This window comes from Hyla sarda, chromosome 6 (assembly GCF_029499605.1).
Source record: "Hyla sarda isolate aHylSar1 chromosome 6, aHylSar1.hap1, whole genome shotgun sequence".
Lineage (NCBI taxonomy): Eukaryota > Metazoa > Chordata > Amphibia > Anura > Hylidae > Hyla > Hyla sarda.
The window spans coordinates 118601727-118622988 of NC_079194.1; the positions used below are offsets into that span (position 1 = coordinate 118601727).

General features: G+C 43.1%; 1 protein-coding gene across 1 annotated transcript in view; it reads left to right on the forward strand.

Annotated features, from left to right (window-relative positions):
* Positions 1 to 803: 803 nt before the first annotated feature.
* The window catches only part of COPG1 (COPI coat complex subunit gamma 1), a 39065-nt gene continuing 18606 nt past the window's right edge, over positions 804 to 21262 (forward strand). Inside the window, exons 1-13 of the mRNA XM_056524828.1 lie at positions 804 to 949; positions 11352 to 11404; positions 12499 to 12579; positions 14419 to 14490; positions 15421 to 15500; positions 15610 to 15685; positions 15779 to 15871; positions 18293 to 18379; positions 18460 to 18617; positions 18697 to 18830; positions 19018 to 19085; positions 19208 to 19396; positions 20141 to 20236. Coding sequence (XP_056380803.1) covers positions 913 to 949; positions 11352 to 11404; positions 12499 to 12579; positions 14419 to 14490; positions 15421 to 15500; positions 15610 to 15685; positions 15779 to 15871; positions 18293 to 18379; positions 18460 to 18617; positions 18697 to 18830; positions 19018 to 19085; positions 19208 to 19396; positions 20141 to 20236 — 1224 coding nt within the window. The 5' untranslated portion in view covers positions 804 to 912. The remainder of the gene's footprint in view (positions 950 to 11351; positions 11405 to 12498; positions 12580 to 14418; positions 14491 to 15420; positions 15501 to 15609; positions 15686 to 15778; positions 15872 to 18292; positions 18380 to 18459; positions 18618 to 18696; positions 18831 to 19017; positions 19086 to 19207; positions 19397 to 20140; positions 20237 to 21262) is intronic.

Sequence of the window (21262 nt, forward strand, 5' to 3'; positions counted from 1 at the left end):
AACTGGTGCCAGAAAGTTAAACATATTTGTAAATTACTTCTATTAAAAAATCTTAATCCTTCCAGTACTTATTAGCTGCTGAATGCTACAGAGGAAATTCCTTTCTTTTTGGAACACTGATGACATCACGAGCACAGTGCTCTCTACTGACATCTCTGTCCATTTTAGCAACCGTGCATAGCAGATGTATGCTAAGGGCAGCATGGTGGCTCAGTGGTAAGCACTGCTGCCTTGGATTCAAATCCCACTAAGGACAACAATAAATAACTAAAGACTTATTATGATTATAATAACGTCAGCAGAGAGAACTGTGCTCGTGATGTCATCAGAGAGCATTCCAAAAATAAAAGAATTTCCTTTGTAGTATTCAGCAGCTAATAAGTACAGGAAGGATTAAGATTTTTTAATAGAAGTAATGTAAAAATCTGTTTAACTTTCCGGAGCCAGTTGATTGAAAAGAAAAAGGTTTTCACCGGAATACCCCTTTAAGGGGTTAAAAATCTGTTAAGACTAAAGGGGGACTCTCCTCTGTTCAGGATAGAACTAAAATAACAGAATGTGTATATTGGTGTCATAATAATTGCAACTGATTCCTTCTCTATCACAAGTAATTTTCTATTGATCCCAGTATACTAAACCGAAACTACATCAGCAAAAAGGTGCATATATCATGAACTTCCCCTGCAATTCTATGCCAAGCAGAGGCTCACATAACGCATGCGTGACACCACTCGCTTGAAGGCCAGTGTCGTAAAGCGCTGCAAGGGCGCATGCGTGAGCTTCGCTGGCCCGAGAAACCCTGACGTTCTGCCTCGTTCGCACCACGCATGCGCGGACTGTGTTGTCAGGGGTGACGTGTCCCGGTGACAGCCTGGCAGGAAGTGGCGGAGCTGGTATCAGGGAGTCGCAGAGATGCTGAAGAAGTTCGATAAGAAGGACGAAGAGTCCGGTGAGAGTGCGGGAGGTGGGGAGGGGGGATGACGGGGACTGAGGCCGAGGCCTGGCGGCAGGTGTGCGGGTCAGTCATGAATGCTTTAGCGGTAGGTGTGTGGAGCCAGGCCTTGTACAGTATATGAATGCAGCAGGCTCCTCATAGGCCAGTGTTTCCCAACCAGGGTGCCTCCAGCTGTTGCAGAACTACAACTCCCAGCATGGCTGGACAGCCGAAGGCTGTCCAGCCATGCTGGGAGTTGTAGTTCTGCAACAGCTGGAGGCACCCTGGTTGGGAAACACTGTAATTTACTATAGCTCCTGTTAGGGCTTACTGGGCTTCCTTCTGACATAGCGAGCAAAAAGTGCTGTGTGGTAGCTCTTCTAGTACATGCTGGGATTTGTAGTGTTTCTCACATTTGAGTTTATGGCAGCCCAGAAACACTACAAAAAAAAAAAAAAAAAACTCAGATAAATCAATAACCTGTGAGACCTACTTACCTGTCAGGTAATCCATAGTTTTGTCATGTGATTTCCCTCCATTCTGGTGTGTACACTGGTGGTGTCATGTGACTAGAGGGGGCATTTGTTATAGTCACATTGTGTTCGGGATATCCATGAAGACATCTCCTGTGCCTTAAAGGAGTAGTCCAGTCCTGATAAACTTATTCCTCCTATCCTGAGGATAGGTGATACGTTTCAGATCACGTGGGGTCTGACCGCTGGAGCCCCCTGTGATCTCCTGTACTGGGCCACAGCTCGCGGGCCAGAGAGTGCGTGTCAAACATGAAATGAAGCGGCGGCCGACACCCCCCCCCCCTCAATACAGTGCTATGTCAGAGCCGGAGATTGCCGAAGGCAGCGCTCCAGCTCTGCCATAGAGTTGTATTGAGGGGGGGGGGCATGTCAGCCGCCGCTTTATGCGGTGGTCGACATGCCCCATTCCCACGGGCTGCCGGGGCATCGTACAGGAGATTGCGCGGTTTCCCAGTGATCAGACCCCCCTGCGATCTGAAACTTAAGATAGGGGATAAGTTTTTCAAGACTGGCGATCTCCTCCTTTAATAGGCCATGACAGATAAAGGGGTTTTCAATGTTCTGTCATCTAACAATCATCAGACTGCTGGCATCACATCATCTGAACATGACCTGAGTCAGGGGGCATCTCATCATCTTCATCACATGTCCAGTGGGGGTCACACCCACTCTGTCATCCTCTGTTCTCATTACAAGTCAGCACATGATAGTACCTGCCCCAGCATATGATGAACGTCCGGGTTCCCAGTGGTTCCTGTTGATCTATTGTGGGGATCCTTTGGGTTTACAAAGGAGTCTATTGTTTTGTTGCTGCATACATCACTCTTTTTTTTTTCTATCATTAACGACATAATATGGGGCCCACCATGCAGATATGAGTTTTACTGGAATATATTGTGCAAGCAACTGTACTGCTAGGTCATTTTTAGGGTATGTTCACACAGTGTATTTTTCCCAAGTGTATTTGGCAGAATTGCAGGGGTAGCTTTGGATTTTTGCTACATACTTTGACAGATTACATATTTTAAGGGAGCCTGTCATCAAGATTGAGGGCATTAATCCAAGCACAGTGTGTAAAAGGCATCATAGGAAGGCCATGTTCACGTGTTGGATTCCGCATTGGAATTCAAGGGACAGAATGTTTCCGGCACAGAAATTCCATTTTCCGTGTCCGCATAAAGAATGAACACGTTCATTATTTGTGCGGGAATCCACACGGTATGCATAGCCGTCTATAAGAAGGCACATTCCTCTAGGGTCCAAGCGGACCTTACGTATAGCTTGGAAGAAAGAAGAGACAGAGAGGATATGAGAGACTTTTAAATACATAAAGGGAATCAACACGGTAAAGGAGGAGAGCATATTTAAAAGAAGAAAAACTACCACAAGAGGACATCGTTTTATATTAGAGGGGCAAAGGTTTCAAAGTAATATCAGGAAGAGAGTAGTGGATGCATGTAATAGCCTACCTGCAGAAGTGGTCGCTGCAAATACAGTGAAGGAGTTTAACCTCTTAAGGACGTAGGGCGTACATGTACGCCCTACGCCCGGTCCCGGTGTTTAAAACGGGGTCAAGCCGTGACCCCGCATCACAGCGGGTCGGTCCCGGCTGCTAATCATAGCCGGGACCCTGGGCTAACAGCGCGCAGCATCGATCGTTGTGCCGCGCGCTGTTAACCCTTCAGACGCCGCGATCAAAATTGATCGCCGCGTCTGAAAACGAAAGTAAACGCTTCCCGGCAGCTCAGTCGGGCTGATCGGGACATCGCGATAAAATCGCGATGTTCCAATCAGCTGGGACGCAGGCGGAGGTCTCCTTACCTGTCTCCGCGGCGTTCGATCGGGGATTGATTGCTCCAAGCCTGAGCTACAGGCTTGAGCAATCAAGCCCCTATCTGACTGATCCGTGCAAAGCTATGGCTTTGCAGGGATCAGCATACGAGATCAGTGTGTGCAGTGTTATAGGTCCCTATGGGAGCTATAACACTGCAAAAATAAAGTGAAAAAAAAAAGTTAACAAAGGTCATTTAACCCCTTCCCTAATAAAAGTTTGAATCACCCCCCTTTTCCCATAAAAAAAAAAACTGTGTAAATAAAAATAAACAAATGTGGTATCGCCGCATGCCGAAATGTCCGAACTATAAAAATATATCATTAATTAAACTGCACGGTCAATGGCGTACGAGCAAAAAAATTCCAAAGTCCGAAATTGTGTATTTCGGTCCCTTTTTATATCATGAAAAAATGAATAAAAAGTGATCAAAAAGTCCGATCAATACAAAAATGGTACCGATAAAAACTTCAGAACAGGGCGCAAAAATGAGCCCATAGCGGCCCCTACGCGGAAAAATTAAAAGTTATAGGGGTTAGAAGATGAGAATTTTTAACATATAAATTTTCCTGCACATAGTTATGATTTTGTTCCGAAGTACGGCAATATCCAACCTATATAAGTAGGGTATCATTTTAACCGTATAGACCTACAGAATAAAGATAAGGTGCTATTTTTACCGAAAAATTGACTGTGTAGAGATGGAAGCCCCCAAAAGTTACAAAATGAATTTTTTTCTTCAATTTTGTCGCACAATGAATTTTTTTTCCGTTTCGCCATGGATTTTTGGGTAAAATGACTAATGTCGCTGCAAAGTAGAATTGGTGGCGCAAAAAATAAGCCATCATATGGATTTTTAGGTACAAAATTGAAAGCGTTATGATTTTTAGAAGGTGATGAGGAAACAATGAAAATGCAAAAACGGAAAAACCCTGCGTCCTTAGGGTGCATTCACACGGGCGGATCTGCTGTCAAAAGCCCCTAAAGTGCTGCCCTCTTTGTGCCTGCTAATAGCGGCAATCCGCCGCTACCAGCAGACACACTGGGAAGTGCGAGTCGCAGTGTATCCGCACATCGCGGCCGCTCCCCCGGCTCCCTGAGCTACACAGAGAGCGGCAGCGATGTGTGCGAGTATACTGCAGGGTAACTCGCACATCGCAGTGTGTCTTCTGGTAGCGGCAGATTGCCGCTATTAGCAAGCACAAAAAGGGCAGCACTTTAGGGGCCTTTGTCAGCGGATCCGCTGACAAATACACCCGTGTGAATGCGCCCTTAAGGGGTTAAACATGCATGGGATAGGCATAAGGCTATACTTCATATAAGACAGACATATGCATAAGGCTACCCTTCATATAAGATAGAGATAGGTAGAAAGCTATTCTTCATATAAGATAGAGATAGGTATAAGGCTACCCTTCATATAAGATAGAGATAGGTATAAGGCTATCCTTCATATAAGATAGAGATAGGTATAAGGCGATTCTTCATATAAGATAGAGATAGGTATAAAGCTATCCTTCATATAAGATAGAGATAGGCATAAGGCTATCCTCCATATAAGATAGAGATAGGTATAAAGCTATCATTCATATAAGATAGAGATAGGTATAAGGCTATCCTTCATATAAGATAGAGATAGGTATAAGGCTATCCTTCATATAAGATAGAGGTAGGTATAAGGCTACCCTTCATATAAGATAGAGGTAGGTATAAGGCTACCCTTCATATAAGATAGAGGTAGGTATAAGGCTTTCCTTCATATAAGATAGAGGTAGGTATAAGGCTTTCCTTCATATAAGATAGAGGTAGGTATAAGGCTATCCTTCATATAAGATAGAGATAGGTATAAGGCTACCCTTCATATAAGATAGAGGTAGGTATAAGGCTACCCTTCATATAAGATAGAGATAGGTATAAGGCGATTCTTCATATAAGATAGAGATAGGTATAAAGCTATCCTTCATATAAGATAGAGATAGGCATAAGGCTATCCTCCATATAAATAGAGATAGGTATAAAGCTATCATTCATATAAGATAGAGATAGGTGTAAGGCTATCCTTCATATAAGATAGAGGTAGGTATAAGGCTACCCTTCATATAAGATAGAGGTAGGTATAAGGCTACCCTTCATATAAGATAGAGGTAGGTATAAGGCTTTCCTTCATATAAGATAGAGATAGGTATAAGGCTATCCTTCATATAAGATAGAGGTAGGTATAAGGCTACCCTTCATATAAGATAGAGGTAGGCATAAGGCTATCCTTCATATAAGATAGAGGTAGGTATAAGGCTACCCTTCATATAAGATAGAGGTAGGCATAAGGCTACCCTTCATATAAGATAGAGGTAGGTATAAGGCTACCCTTCATATAAGATAGAGGTAGGTATAAGGCTACCCTTCATATAAGATAGAGGTAGGTATAAGGCTTTCCTTCATATAAGATAGAGGTAGGTAGAAGGCGATTCTTCATATAAGATAGAGATAGGTAGAAAGCTATCCTTCATATAAGATAGAGATAGGTATAAGGCTATCCTTCATATAAGATAGAGATAGGTATAAGGCTACCCTTCATATAAGATAGAGATAGGCATAATGCTATCCTTCATATAAGATAGAGATAGGCATAAGGCTATCCTTCATATAAGATAGGACCAGGGACTATTGATAGGATTCAGATTATTGGGCAGACTAGATGGGCCAAATGGTTCTTTTCTGCCGACACATTCTATGTTTCTATGTTAGAGCTCGCAGTTTGTAGAATGTCCACACGGAGATTCTTTGTGCAGACATTCCGTCATGTGAACATAGCCTAAGAGTTCCTACCATGTCCTTGTGCCGTCAACTGAGTGCAAAAAAAATACTTTGCATCCAGCGCACGGGGTCTGCTAATAAATCCCAAATAGTCATCGGGGCAGAGCAGCAACTAGTCTGACGCCTATTCTGTAATCGCGCTCTGCAAGCAAATCGGCATGTCGTAGAAGCCTCTTTGCCTGCAGTTTGCGATTTCTTGGCTAGGCACCGTTAATATTTTCTGTTTGATCCCTCCCCGATTACTATTTAGGATTCATTAGTATACTCTGTACGCCAGTATTTTTAACCCCTTAATGACCAAGCCCATTTTCACCTCAAGGACCAGGCCAATTTTTTTTTTTTGCATTTTCGTTTTTTCCTCCTCGCCTTCTAAAATCCATAACTCCTTTATATTTCCCTCTACAGACCCATATAAGGGCTTGTTTTTTGCGTGACCAATTGTACTTTGTTATGAAACCTCTCATTTTACCATAAAATGTACAGTGAACCCCCCAAAAAAATTTTAGGGAGGAAATTTAAATGAAAACTAAAATTTTGCACATTTTGAAGGGTTTTGTTTTCACACTGTACACTTTACGGTAAAAATGATAGGTGTTCTTTATTCTGTGGGTCAATACAATTAAAATGATACCCATGGCTAGATACTTTTATATTTTTGTACCGCTTAAAAAAATCTAAAACTTTTTGTACAAAATCAGTAATCTAAAATCGCCCTATTTTGACCACCTATAACTTTTTCATTTTTCCGTATATAGGGCGGTATGAGGGCTCATTTTTTTGCACCGTCATCTGTACTTTTTTTTAGATACCACATTTGCATATATAAAACTTTTAGATCATTTTTTTATTAATTTTTTTAAATAAAATGTGACAAAAAAGCAGCATTTTTGGACTTTTTACGTTTACGTCATTCACCGTACGGGATCATTAACATTATATTTTGATAGTTCGGACATTTACACACGCGGCGATACCACGCTTTTTGGGGGTAAAATGGGGAAAAACTGACTATTTTTATTGGGGGAGGGGATTTTTCACTTTTTTTACTTTTTATTTTTAAATTTTTCAACTTTTTTTTTTTTTTTACACTTTTTATGTCCCCATAGGGGACTATCTATAGCAATCGTTTGATTGCTAATACTGTGCAGTGCTATGTATAGGACACAGCACTGCTCAGTATTATCGGTGATCTTCTGCTCTGGTCTGCTCGATCGCAGACCAGAGCAGAAGACCCCGCCGGGAGACGGCCGAAGCTAGGTAAGGGGACCTCCGGCTGTCATGCTGGATGACCGGATCCCTGCGGCAGCGCTGCCATGTCGGCCATTACGGGCGTGTCCCCGTAACCTGCCGTGTATGACGCGGGCACCCTTCCGATGCTCGCGGTCATACACAGGACGTAAATGTACGTCCTGGTGCGGGAAGTCCCGCCTAACCAGGACGTACATTTACGTCCGTGGTCGTTAAGGGGTTAAAGGGGTATTCCAGGCCAAAACTTGTGTGTGTGTATATATATATATATATATATATATATATATATATATATATATATATAATATATCAATATCAACTGGCTCCTGAAAGTTAAACAGATTTGTAAATTACTTCTATTAAAAAATCTTAATCCTTCCAATAGTTATTAGCTTCTGCAGTTGAGTTGTTGTTTTCTGTCTAAGTGCTCTCTGATGACTCACGTCCCGGGAGCTGTGCAGTTACTATGGGTATATTCTCCCATCATGCACAGCTCCCAGGACGTGACATCATCATTGAGCAGTTAGACAGAAAACTTCAGAAGCTAATAACTATTGGAAGGATTAAGATTTTTTTTATAGAAGTAATTTACAAATCTGTTTAACTTTCCGGAGCCAGTTGAGATATATATAAAGGTTTTGCCTGGAATACCCCTTTAATGGCACTTAGACCACTCATTTCACCAAACACAGACATGGTAGGAAACCTCACTATGACGCCTCTCACACACTGGGGGATATTTATCAAAGTTGTCTATGTCCTGCATCAATATAGACCAAACTACAGAGGGTTAGGCTGGTCTATTGTGCGCCTAATTTATCAAAAGGCGCACGGCTCTTGATAAATTCTGCGCATGGACTTCAGGATCTATGCTTTAGACCTTATTTAAACCTGCTCCAGCATGGTCTGACATTTCGGCGTACTTTCAGCCGATGCGACTTGTCACTGAAAAGTCGCTTTTGATAAATTCCGCACCAATGCATTTTCTGTCTAAAATAGACTAGAATGCATCATGTTCTAAAAATCCTCTGAAGCAAAAGTTGCAAAAAAGTTGCACATATTTAGACTGTGACTTTCTGTGTGACAAATTTTTATGGGAAAAACAAGTCTAAATCCTTTGATAAATCTCCCCCCGCTGTGTTTGGTGTTATGTCCTGATGACAGGTTCCCTTTTATTGCACTCATGGGTGCCAGTTAGTCCCAATATGAGTCCTAGTCTAGAATGTTGGAAACTTATTGAAAACGAAAAACAAAAATATTGCGTTGACATGAGTATTCAGACCCTTTACTTAGTTGAAGCACTGCTTACAGCCTTCAGTCTTCTTGATGATGACGCCACACGGTTTACATGCCTGGATTTGGGGGATTTTCTGCCATTCTTCTCTGCAGCTCTGCTCAAGCTCTGTCAGTGGAAGCCATTTTCAGGTTTCTCCAGAGATGTTCTGTTATAGTTATAGTCAGGGCTCTAGCTTGGCCACTGAAGAACATTGAGATGTCCCTAAGCCGCTCCTGTGTTGTCTTGGCTGTATGCATTTTCATGTTGTAATGTATATCTTCAGCCATATTTGAGATCCGAAATACTCTGGGTCGGGTTTTCATTGAAGGAAATCTGTCCTCATTGTCACCTGCACTAACTTGTTGGTACAGGCTGGTAGTGCGGGTGACACTGATGATAATGGTAGGTACATCACCGCTGCTGCTCTTTCAAGCTTGCTCACAATCCGCAGCAGTGATGTTAGCGTACTCCTGGAGTTCCACACGTGCAAATGATGCCACAACTGATGACAAAAGTGCATCAATTGACTTCACTTGTTTTGATTTGGCTAGATGCGTTATCCTGTTTGGCGTCCATGGTCTGTGTTACACCGTCCGACATCCAAATTGAGACATTGAATGTGAACTGTCCCACTCAAATATCGCTGTACTTTGCTCCATTCAGCTTTCCCTCAACTCTGAGCAGTCTCCCTGTCCCAGTCGCTGAAAAACACCACCATATGATGCTGCCACCACCATGCTTTACTGTTGTGATGGTATTGGACAGGTGATGAGCAGTGCCTGGTTTCCTCCAGACATGATGCCTAAATTGAAGCCAAAAAGTTCAGTCTTTGTTTCCTCAGACCAGAGAATCTTGTTTTTCACAGTCTGAGTTTTCTGTAGGTGCTTATTTTCTTTTTTTTGCAAACTCCAGGTGGGGTTTAATGTCTCTTTTACTAAGGAGAAGATTCTTTCTGGCCACTCTGCCATAAGGCTCATATTGGTGAAGTGCTGCAGGGATGGTTGATCTTCTGGAGGTTTCTCCCATCTGCACACTGGATCTTTGGAGCTCAGCCAGAGTAACCATTAGGTTCTTGGTTACCTCTCTTACCAAGGCCCTTCTCACCTGATTTCTTAGTTTTGTGTGTCGACCAGCTGTAGGAAGAGTCCTGGTTGTTCCAAACTTCTTTTAATTAAGAATTACGGAGGCCATGCTGCTCTTGGGAACATTCAGTGCAGCAAAATGTTTTTTTTACCCCTCTTCAGATCTGTGCCTCCACACAATTCTGACTCTGAGCTCTACATGCAGTTCTTTCCTCCTCATGGCTTGTTTTTTGCTGTAACATGCATTATCAGCTGTAAGACCTTATATATGCAGGTTGTGTCTTTCCATATCCTGTCTAATCAACTAAATTTACCACAGGTGACTCCAATCAAGGTGTAGAAACATATTAAAAATATTCAAGTGCAGGGCTTGACAAACCCCGGGCATCAGATCGCCATGGCAACTATTCTCTTACCTCCGCCTTCATTCCTGCGCTGATCCCCTATTCTGCCTGGTGTCAAAGCTCTGGTGTTATAGGAGCAGCGGACGTTAGGTGGCTGGCGCAGCTAATCTGCTCCTTTGGCAAGGGCTGCGGATTTTCTGTGGCAGTAGTGTGACACCAGAGCGGCAAAGAAATCTGTAGCGCTGACCGAAGACATCTGATGCTGAACACCTGAGGCAATACTGGGATAGATTAAAATGTTAAGTTAAAGGAAAAACAAAAGGAGAGAGTACACATAGAAGAGGGGACAGTAATAACTGACACATGGGGGAGATGAGGGGACATTAAAGGAGTAGTCCAGTAGTGAACAAGTGGTGAACAACTTATCCCCTATCCTAAGGATAGGGGATAAGTTGCAGATCGCGGGGGGTCCGACCGCTGGGGCCCCCCCCCCCCCCCCCCCCCGCGATCTCCTGTACGGGGCCCCGACAGCCCGCGCGAAGGGGGCGTGTCGACCCTGCACGAAGCGGCGGCCGACACGCCCCCTCAATACAACTCTATGGCAGAGCCGGAGTGCTGCCTTCGTCAATCTCCGGCTCTGCCATAGAGATGTATTGAGGGGGTGTATCGGCCGCCGCTTCGTGCAGGGGTCGACACCCGCTATCTGGCCGGAGAGTCCGGGCCCTGTACAGAGAGATCGCAGGGGGCTCCAGCGGTCGGACTCCCTGCGATCTCAAACTTATCCCCTATCCGTAGTATAGGGGATAAGTTTTTCACCACTGGACTACCCCTTTAATAACTGATCATATAATGTCACATAACATTACTCTGCATAGTGACATCACATTACGTGATATGTCCTGGCTCTTAACTCGTTTTGCTGTCTCCTAGACTCTTAACAAATTTGTCAAGCTCTGATCAAGAGAAATGGGAGACTCTAGAGCTAAATTTCGTATGTTATAGAAAATGCTCTGAATACTTATGTCCATGAATAAATGTATTTTTTTCTTTCTAATAAATTTGCAAATATTTCTAAAATTTTGCTTTTCACTTTGTTTTGTTTTTTTAACTACCCTACTCAGATCAGTTGAACCCCAGGCATTTTAAGTGTGTGATGTCACTGGAACGTTTTACTTGTTTAAAGACCTAACCTTTTTTATGCACATTCCTCCTTCCTGAACTATACACAGTGTTTTTTGTAGTGTTTTTCCAGTCCAACTGAATGATAACTTTTGTTCCTGTATTTTAAGGTGGGGGCTCCAATCCTTTCCAGCACTTGGAGAAAAGTGCAGTTCTTCAGGAGGTGAGTTTTATATCTTCTTTCACACTAATGACACCAAAAATATTCATAGGAAAATGTATTCACTTTTTGAGTTTGGGAGGAAAGTCTGCCAACCTGATCGATCAACCAGACATTAAGTGATTTCCCAATGTACTTTTCAGTCACTTTTTTCAAGATCTCTGCTTCCTCACAGTGAATACAACTTTTCCACTGCTTCAGTGTCTTCCACTGGAATTGCTGCAGTGATATCCCATATTTCAAGCTCATGATGCAGCAGCCAAGCACTGGCCTCAGTGGTAATGTACTGTAAATGCAGGAGGAAATGGTGAGGCTAGTGAATAGCTGCAGTGTCACATGCACAATGCATGCAGCATTACATGACAGGGTACACACTGAAGGGAGGACACTGTATTTATTTTTATGGAAGTCTCAGCCAGTTTATATTAACAGTCAGTAATCCCTTTTAGGGTATGGTCACACGTAACGGATCCGCAGCGTATTTTACGCTGCGGATCTGCCGTGACCCAACCCATTTTGTGTCTCCAGCTGTTGTCACCCCCTGTTCCTCCACCTCGCTCTGCCCCTGGCCTGCTCACAGCAGCAATCCGGCGAGTGCACTCTGACATTGCGGAGCAGCCGCGAAGTCTGAGTGCAGTGTACTCAGACATCACGGCTGCTCCGAGTGGAGCGAGGTGGGGGAGCGGGGGTGGCAACAGCTGGAGGCACAAAATGGGTCAGGTCACCGGCGGATCTGCAGTATAGAATACGCTGCGGATCTGTTAAGTGTGACCCTACCCTTATTCTTCAGTGTTAATGCTGAAATTGTTAGGCTCCTTTAACACCACATTTTGGGACAACTCCTTTAAGGGTAGGGTGACGTAACGGATCCTCAGCATATTTTACGCTGCGGATCTGCCGGTGACCCGACCCATAATGTGTCTCCAGTTTATTAAAAGATTGCAAACCTTTTTATTATTTAATGAATGCATTTTTTTTTACATAAAGATGAAATCCCCCTGCAAGAGAGATCCTCCTTGGCTTTTATTACTTCGTGGAATGGATCTTTCAGGCATGTTCACATATACACTCATTGCTTATAACATCTTTATTTCTAGGCTCGTTTGTTTAATGAGACTCCAATCAACCCCCGAAAATGTGCTCACATACTGACCAAGATCCTGTATCTTATAAACCAGGTATGCTGTTCATATTACATTGGATGCTAAAGGAGGATTTCACTACCAGTGTAAGCAGTGACACATGTTCAATACGTGATTCTTTTGTTAAGTAATAAATGATTTATACACAGTGGGTGAATTTAATAAAAATTTTTAAAAGGTCAGGTAATAAAAATGGGGGAGTAAATTTAGGTAGAACACTCCTTTTTACTTTTCCTTGACTTTATATTAAAAAATATATATTTTTCATCCTTAAAGGAGTACTTCAGGATAAGAAAACGTATCCCCTATCCTAAGGATAGGGGATGAGTTTCAGATCCCCCCCCCCCCGTGATCTCCTGTACGGGGCTCTCGGCTCTTTGCCGAAATAGCTCATTTCGACCACCACATGATGCGGCGTCCGACACGCCCCCTAAATAAATTTCTATGGCAGAGGCGGAGGCTGCTGATTGCAGCGCTCCGGCTCTCCCATAGAGATGTATTGAGGGGGCGTGTCGGCTGCCGCGTCATGCGGTGGTCGAACACAGCCCCTGGCCGCTGACTGTCGGGGCCCCGTACGGGAGATCGAGGGGGACCCCAGCGGTCGGACCCCCTGCGATCTGAAACTTATCCCCTATCCTTAGGATAGGGGATAAGTTTTCTTATGCCGGAGTACTCCTTTAATAAAGGAGTTGTCTGACTTGGCGACCAGATAGGATTTCATTAAAATAAAATAAAAAGGTATATATTTACCAAGTTAATCATCGCAGTATCATCCCTGCCAGCTTTGTGTACATAGCTCTAAGTTAACAAAGTCTGTCGGTAAAGCTCGGGGCAGCAGTGCACTGAACATGACTGACATTACATGGCAGGGAGTGGAGAGGTCAATGTGGGGAATGTGACGGGAGGGGGGTGATATGGGGGGAGAATGTGGCAGGGGGAGGGGGGAATGTGATATGGGGGAGAATGCGGCAGGGGGGAGAATGTGGGGAACGTGACGGGTGGGGGGTGATATGGGGGGAGAATGTGGCAGGGGAGGGGGGAATGTGTCAGGGGGGAGAATGTGGCAGGGGGAAGGGGGAATATGATGGGGGAGAATGTGGGGAATGTGATGGGAGGGGGATGAGAGGTGATATGGGGGAGAATATGGCAGGGGAGGGGGGGGAATGTGACGGGGGGGGGAATGTGATGGGAGGGGGATGAGATGTGACATGGGGGGAGAATGTGGCAGGGGGGAATGTGACATGGGGGGGTGAGATGTTATATGGGGGAGAATGTGGGAGGGGGGAATGTGACGGGGGGGTGTTGTGGCCGGGGGAGGAGGGAATGTTACCGGGGGAGGGGGGAATGGGGTATGGGGGGGAGAATGTGGCAGGGGGAGGGGGGAATGTGACATGGGGGATGTGGCAGGGGGAGGGGGAATGTGGCAGGGGGAGGGGGAATGTGACAAGGGGGGGGATGTGATATGGGGGGAGAATATGATGGGAGAAGATAGAAATTAAATGGTGAAATGGGCGGTGGGCATAAAATGGGTGCATAGTTGTAAAATGGAGGCGATTAGACGTGAGATGGTGGGATTTCCCCATTTATTTATTATATCACATCGCATATCGAAATCGCAATATTTAGGCCCATAATCGCACATTTTCCACATATTGTGCAGCCCTATTGCCTGGTGTTGAAACCCCATCTATCCGATATTTAAGGCTTTCCTCAGAATAGGCTACCAAACGCAAAGTCCTGGGAAACTCATTTAATAGTGTATTGGCATACCGCAAACAAAATCCCTTATCAAGCACCTGAAAAGATGCATTGAAGCAGCTGTCTCTGTCATCTTCTATACCCTGTAGATAAGTTTTTGTTCCTCTTTCTTTCCAGGGGGAGCACATGGGAGCCACAGAAGCAACAGAAGCTTTCTTTGCCATGACCAAATTGTTCCAGTCAAATGATGTGAGTGATTCCTATAGTCTACATACCTGTTTACATTGAATGCAATGCAAATCTTTTTTTCTGTAGCTGAAATTGGTTGTTTCTATCTCAAACTTATAAGATGATAAAAATAACACTGATCATTTTGTCAGTTACCACTAGGAGATTGAATACACAAACACTCACTGTTTCAGTGGATTCAGCTAAAGACATTTCTTGATGCCCAACTGACACCGTCTCAAGACTTGTTACAAGTTGCGCATTTGTGTTACGTACATTTCACAATGCATTCTCAGTGCATGTTTACTATATGCACTGGGAAAGGTTCTATTTTGGATACCGTTTAGGTGGAATTGCTGGATAAAAAAAACTCTGACTTTGATGATCCACTGTTCTGGGTCTAGTTAAAAATATAAATATTGCATACTATTTTTTTTCACATGCGACTGTATGACAAATTCTATTAAGTGCCATCTGTCATAGGTATATATCTTTAAGTCCCCTGATGCATGCCTTTCATAGACACAGTGTGAGATGAATGTAAGTAAAACATGATCAGCTTCTGGATGTAAACAAGAATATTTGTTTTATTTACTGACAGCAAGCAGATTTTTAGCAAAGGCAGGATTAAAACACAAACAGCAGCCAATCAAATTGCTTATAAATTTTTTAAAAGGTCTTTGAAAATGAAAAAAACTATCTGATTGGTTGCTATGTGCAACTGCACCACTCTTCCTCTACACAGGGTTTGATAAATTGCATGGTTTTCATTATACATGGCAGTCACCACTGAGCTTTATACAAAAGGTCTGCAACCTGGGCAACACCCTGTATCTGGTGGCTCCCATGGTCCTCTGATTTCTCAATAACCCCATAGGACTGACTGTTATAGTATCAATACATATAAACAACTCTTCTGTTTTTAAATGTGATAATGTGTTTCTCTTCCAGCCAACACTGCGCAGGATGTGTTACCTCACTATAAAGGAGATGGCGAGTATCTCTGAGGATGTGATCATTGTCACCAGTAGGTGAGTTCTGGCCTCTATGCTGATGTTTAGTTTAGACCTTTAGTTATAAATACACATGCATTTAAGTTTTATCTATGATGCAGATTATTGGTTCATGTTTTGTTTGCAGTTTAACCAAAGACATGACCGGGAAAGATGACAGCTACAGAGGCCCAGCAGTAAGAGCACTGTGTAAAATCACAGATGTAAGTCCTTTTCCTGCCTTTCAACATATCTTTCTTTTAACAGAACATTAAAAAAACCAGTACCTCAGTATAATGCTGTCTCTTATTATTTAGAGCACCATGCTGCAGGCCATTGAACGCTACATGAAACAGGCAATTGTAGATAAAGTGCCAAGTGTATCCAGCTCTGCTCTTGTTTCTTCTCTGGTAAGTTATGTAACCCTACTAGATATACTGGTGTAGAGCAGAAAATGCAGCCATGTGCCTGATATTTGTGAAGTATATGTTTTGTTTCTTGTCTGCACATCTCATCTTAAAGTGTACCTGTCGTTAGCAAAAACTTTTTATACAATGTAGATAATATCGTTATTTGTATGTTTGTAATATAGATTGGTTAAAAAAAAGTGTATATTTTTGGGTGAAAAAAATGTTGCCCATGCAGCTATTGCCTGTGTGTCTCTGTAAGAAGACCAAGTGTGGGTATTTTACCTTCTGAAAGTTCATTAACATGTTGCAGTTTTCATATACCTCCATAAGTGAAAGATATTTATACTACCATCAACCACATCTTAGTTCATCATGGATTACTTTTCACATTTACACAGGGTTGTCATGACATATTCTGTGGGAATATTGTTTAAATGTCCACTTAATCTTTTTTTCTTTTTCATTTGTTTTTTAAGCTGTCCAGGACCAAGGGTGTACCTGTACGCCCTGGTCCAGTTTACGTGATTTTGACTGTTCTCACGAGCGGAGAACTGGTTAACGGGTTGCTGTGGGCAGCCAGGACCTGCGGCTAATGCCGGGCACCGCCGATGCCCGGCCTTAGCCCTTTAGACGCCGCGATCAAAGTTGATTGCAGTGTCTGAAGTGCGGGGTTAACGGTGACTGTAAGCCTAGTGGAGCTGATCGGGACATTCGCGGTGAAATCGCGGGTCCCGATCAGCTGACTGGATGACGGTAGGGTCCTCACCTGCCTCCTCCTCGTCTGTTTGACGATCTGCTGCTGCAAGCCTGCTCAGCAATCTAGAGCAGCAGAGCGCCGAGAACACTGATCAATGCTATGCTATGGCATAGCATTAATCAGTGTAAGCAATCAGAAGATTGCTTGTTGTAGCCCCTTGTGGGGGCTAAAAAAAGTGTAAAAAAATTTAAATAAAAAAAAGTTAAAAGTTCATTAACCCCTTCCCTATTAAAAGTTTAAATCGCCCCCCCCCCCTTTCCCATTTGTTAAATAAAATAATGTGATAAAACTAATCATATATGTGGTACTGCTGCGTGCGTAAATGTCCAAACTATGGCGTACTCGTAAAAGAAAAAAATACCAAATTCCAAATTTGTGCATTTTTGTCACTTCATATACCATAAAAAACTAATTTAAAGCTATCAAAAAGTCCGATCAAAACAAAAAGGGTAGTGATAAAAACTACAGACCGCGGCGCAAAAAAATGAGCCCTCCTATAGCTCTGTATGCAGAAAAATAAAAAAGTTATAGTGGTCAGAAAATGACAATTTTAAACACTCATTTTGGTGCATGTAGTTATAATTTTTTTTTAAAGTAGAAAAATAAAACAAAACCTACATAAATTGGGTATCCTGGAGACCGTATAGACCTACAGAATAAATATATGGTGTCATTTTTACGAAAAATTGCACTTTGTAAAAACGGACGCCGCCAACATTTACAAAATGGTGTTTTTTTTTTCATTTCACCCCACAAATATAATTTTTTTTAGTTTTGCAGTAGATTTTGTTATTAAATGATTGGTGTCATTACAAAGTATAATTGGTGGCTCAAAAAACAAGTCCTTATATGGGTCTGTAGGTGCAAAATTTAAAGTGTTTAGATTTTTAGAAGGGGAGGAGGAAAACGAAAGTGCAAAAATGAAAATAGCCTTGGTCCTTAAGGTCAGAATAGGCTTAGTCTTTAAGGGGTTAAATGCAAAATTTAGCAACTTTCTAAATGTGTTTTTAAAACTTTCCTACCATTTTGCAGCTGTAGAACCTGTGAACATTGGATAGCACATTGCTTTTGGCTCTGTTAGCGCTCTCCCTCGCTGCTTCCCCCCCCCCCCCCCCCCCGCCAAACCCCTCCCTTCTCTGTGTTAAACATGTCATAAGATTGTACATGTCAGATCAAGAGTGTGGACTGAAGAGGGAGCATCCAGGAAGGGAAGCTCTCACAGGGTCTAGATATGAAATAAATCGCACACACAAGGCACCTTACAGGAGAGGGGAAATTCATGCAGAGAGAAAGCTGAATACCCACAGCAGGCACTGCCATGAGTAGGGGCAGTCACACACTACTCAGCATCAATGTCTGCACAAGGCAGAAGAGCTACCTGTACAAGAGAAAAGAGCAAGGTGCTGCGCCGTTACATGAGAGCTATGGAAGACAACAACATTCGGACACGCAGCCCTCATATCCAGCATGTCTTACTGAGTGAAAAGCTCACACAGAAGAAAAGTCTGAAGCTAGGAGCAGAATGCAAACTAAATATCAGTCTGAAATAAGTGCATTTTTGTTAATATAGCCACTAATCAATCTATATAGCTTTATATCTAGATGTATAAAAATCACATTTTCACATGTCTATAGTTTTTACTTATATGTTTATACTCACTCAGCACTTGCTGAAGACCAGTTTTGATGTAGTGAAGCGCTGGGTCAATGAAGCACAGGAAGCTGCCTCCAGTGATAACATCATGGTGCAGGTGAGCTTGGTATGAATGCATCTTAGATCCCAGGATGTTTGACATTTGAAAGAACAATCTCCTATCCTGCTGCTTTTCAGTATCACGCTCTTGGATTGCTGTATCACGTTCGTAAGAATGATCGTCTCTCTGTCAACAAAATGCTAAGTAAATTTATGCGCCATGGCCTGAAGTCTCCATTCGCCTATTGTATGATGATTCGGGTGGCCAGCAAACTCCTTGAGGAGGAAGATGGAAAGTAAGAGGCTCCATAATTCAGTATTTTGGTGATCCCTGGGTATTAAAAGGATGGATAGTAACTTTATATTTTTTTCCAGCCGGGACAGTCCCCTGTTTGATTTCATTGAGAGCTGCCTGAGAAATAAGCATGAAATGGTTGTTTATGAAGCTGCTTCAGCCATTGTTAACCTTCCTTCCTGCACTGCCAAAGAACTGGCACCCGCAGTGTCTGGTAAGTAAGATTAGTGTACATAGAGTTATAGTATAGGCTGCTTAGAATGCTGTATACTGAGGAGAATGTGAATATTTTCCTTATCTTACTTTGGGTGCTATTTGGTTTTTCTTTTTGTCTTGTACTATGCCCAGTCAGAGATACTAACTTCATTAATTACATTTTTTCCTATTTTTTTTTTTTTCAGTGTTACAGCTGTTCTGTAGTTCTCCAAAAGCCGCCCTGCGCTATGCTGCTGTTAGGACACTTAACAAGGTACCACATTCTTGTTATCTGGTGTTAGTCAGTCCTCTTGAGCACCTACAGTAATAACGGCTTCAGTGCATCTTAATATAGACCTGTAATCACTATATATAGATATATTTGGATTGTTGCAGGTGGCCATGAAACATCCATCAGCTGTAACTGCCTGCAACTTGGACTTAGAGAATCTGGTGACAGACTCCAATCGAAGTATTGCCACTTTGGCAATCACTACATTGCTGAAGACTGGCAGCGAGAGCAGCATTGACCGACTCATGAAACAGATCTCATCATTCATGTCTGAAATCTCAGATGAGTTCAAGGTGCAAATCATATTTTCAATGAATACTGATGCATTAACCTTGACTTATAGGGTGTTGGTTTGCTGCAGCTTTGCTCAGGTTTTGTGGGGCAGCTTTAAAGCCAAATTGTGGATAATAAATGAGAAAATATATAGAACTGGTGCTACATCTACTATTATTTACTATTATTAAGAGCAGAAGAAGCATCTGTTCTGTTTTTTTGTAGTTCCTTATGATCAATAATACATGGTTTTGGCTTCAAAGCTGCACCATAAAACTGCACTGTGTGAGATCAGATAACAAGAGTATTTAGAGATGTGATAAAAATGTGTGGGAATTATTTTCTTTTGTATTCATGGACAACAGCAATTAGATCTATGAAATATATTTCTCTAAAAGGAACTGCACAACAGAGTTTAGTCTAGTAATGCAGTTCTGTGCTAGCTCAGCCCTGTTCACATGAGCATCTATAGTGCTGTGTTGGGTACTGCCCAGGGGCCAAAGAAGTGGCTGCTCCAGCAAGCTCGGTGTCCCCTTCTTTCTGCTGTTTAGTTGGCAACGGCAAATCCTGTCAAGCAATGATGGCCTATCCAAAGATTAGCAGACCATACTAGACCATGAAGGAAAGAATTCCGTTTATAGTTGAGTAATGTTTTTTATAGCTATATATTTACTTTAATTCTTGCAATCCTTCAGGACTGATTTGAGTGTACAGCGCTAATTATTATTATTATTATTATTATATATTTGTGTATTGTTTTCTAGGTGGTGGTTGTACAAGCGATTAACGCTCTGTGTCATAAGTATCCTCGGAAGCATGCAGTCATGATGAACTTCCTATTCACAATGCTCAGGGAAGAGGTAAGATCATGTTGTGTTGCTGCTCAAAGTTCTGCTTCTACATAGCTCCTTACTGTAAAGTAAACTGAGGGTAATTCATTGGACAATATTTCTTTAGCAATATACAGTGGTCCCTGTAATATACGATGGTAATCCGTTCCAAATGGACCATCGTTTGTTGAAACCATCGTATGTTGAGGGATCCGTGCAATGTAAAGTATAGGACAGTGGTCTACAACCTGCGGACCTCCAGATGTTGCAAAACTAAAACACCCAGTTGTAGTTTTGCAACATCTGGAGGTCCGCAGGTTGAAGACCACTGGTATAGGAAGTTATACTCACGTGTGCCCGCCACTCCGGACCATCACCGCTGCCCTGGATGTCTCCTTCCATCGCTGTCGCCGCTTCCCCGGGGTGTCCCCGATGCTCTGACAAGGCCTCTGCTTCCCCGGGATCCACGCTCTCCGTCGCCACCATCACGTCGCTACGCACACCGCTCCTATTGGATAAGGGGACGGCGTGCGCAGCGACGTGATGACGACGATGGAGAGCGACGACGATGCAGGGGAGCCCCGAGGACAGGTAAGTGATCGTCAGCGGACCACACGGAGCACCGTAAACTGCTATCCGGTGGCAGCTGAAAGCAGTCTGCGCTGCCGGATAGCCGTTTATGCGATGGCCCCGACATACAAAAGCATCGTATGTTGATGCTGCCTTCAACATGCGATGGCCTCTGAGAGGCCATCGTATGTTGAAATGATCGTATGTCGGGGCCATCGTAGGTCGGGGGGGGGGGGGGGGGGTCACTGTATAGTAATTTTAAAGGGGTACTCCACTGGAAAACACTTTTCTCTATCGGCTCCATTGGGGGACACAGACCATGGGTGTATGCTGCTGTCTCTAGGAGGTATGACACTATGGCAACAAAAAAAGTCTTTCCCCATTTCCCCCTCAGTTTTTGGCCCACCTTTCAGGGTCTAAGGGGCTGGCCTGTGCTAGGGGCTTTATTTTTATTTCTGGGGCGAGCAGTGGCATATTTGGGATGAA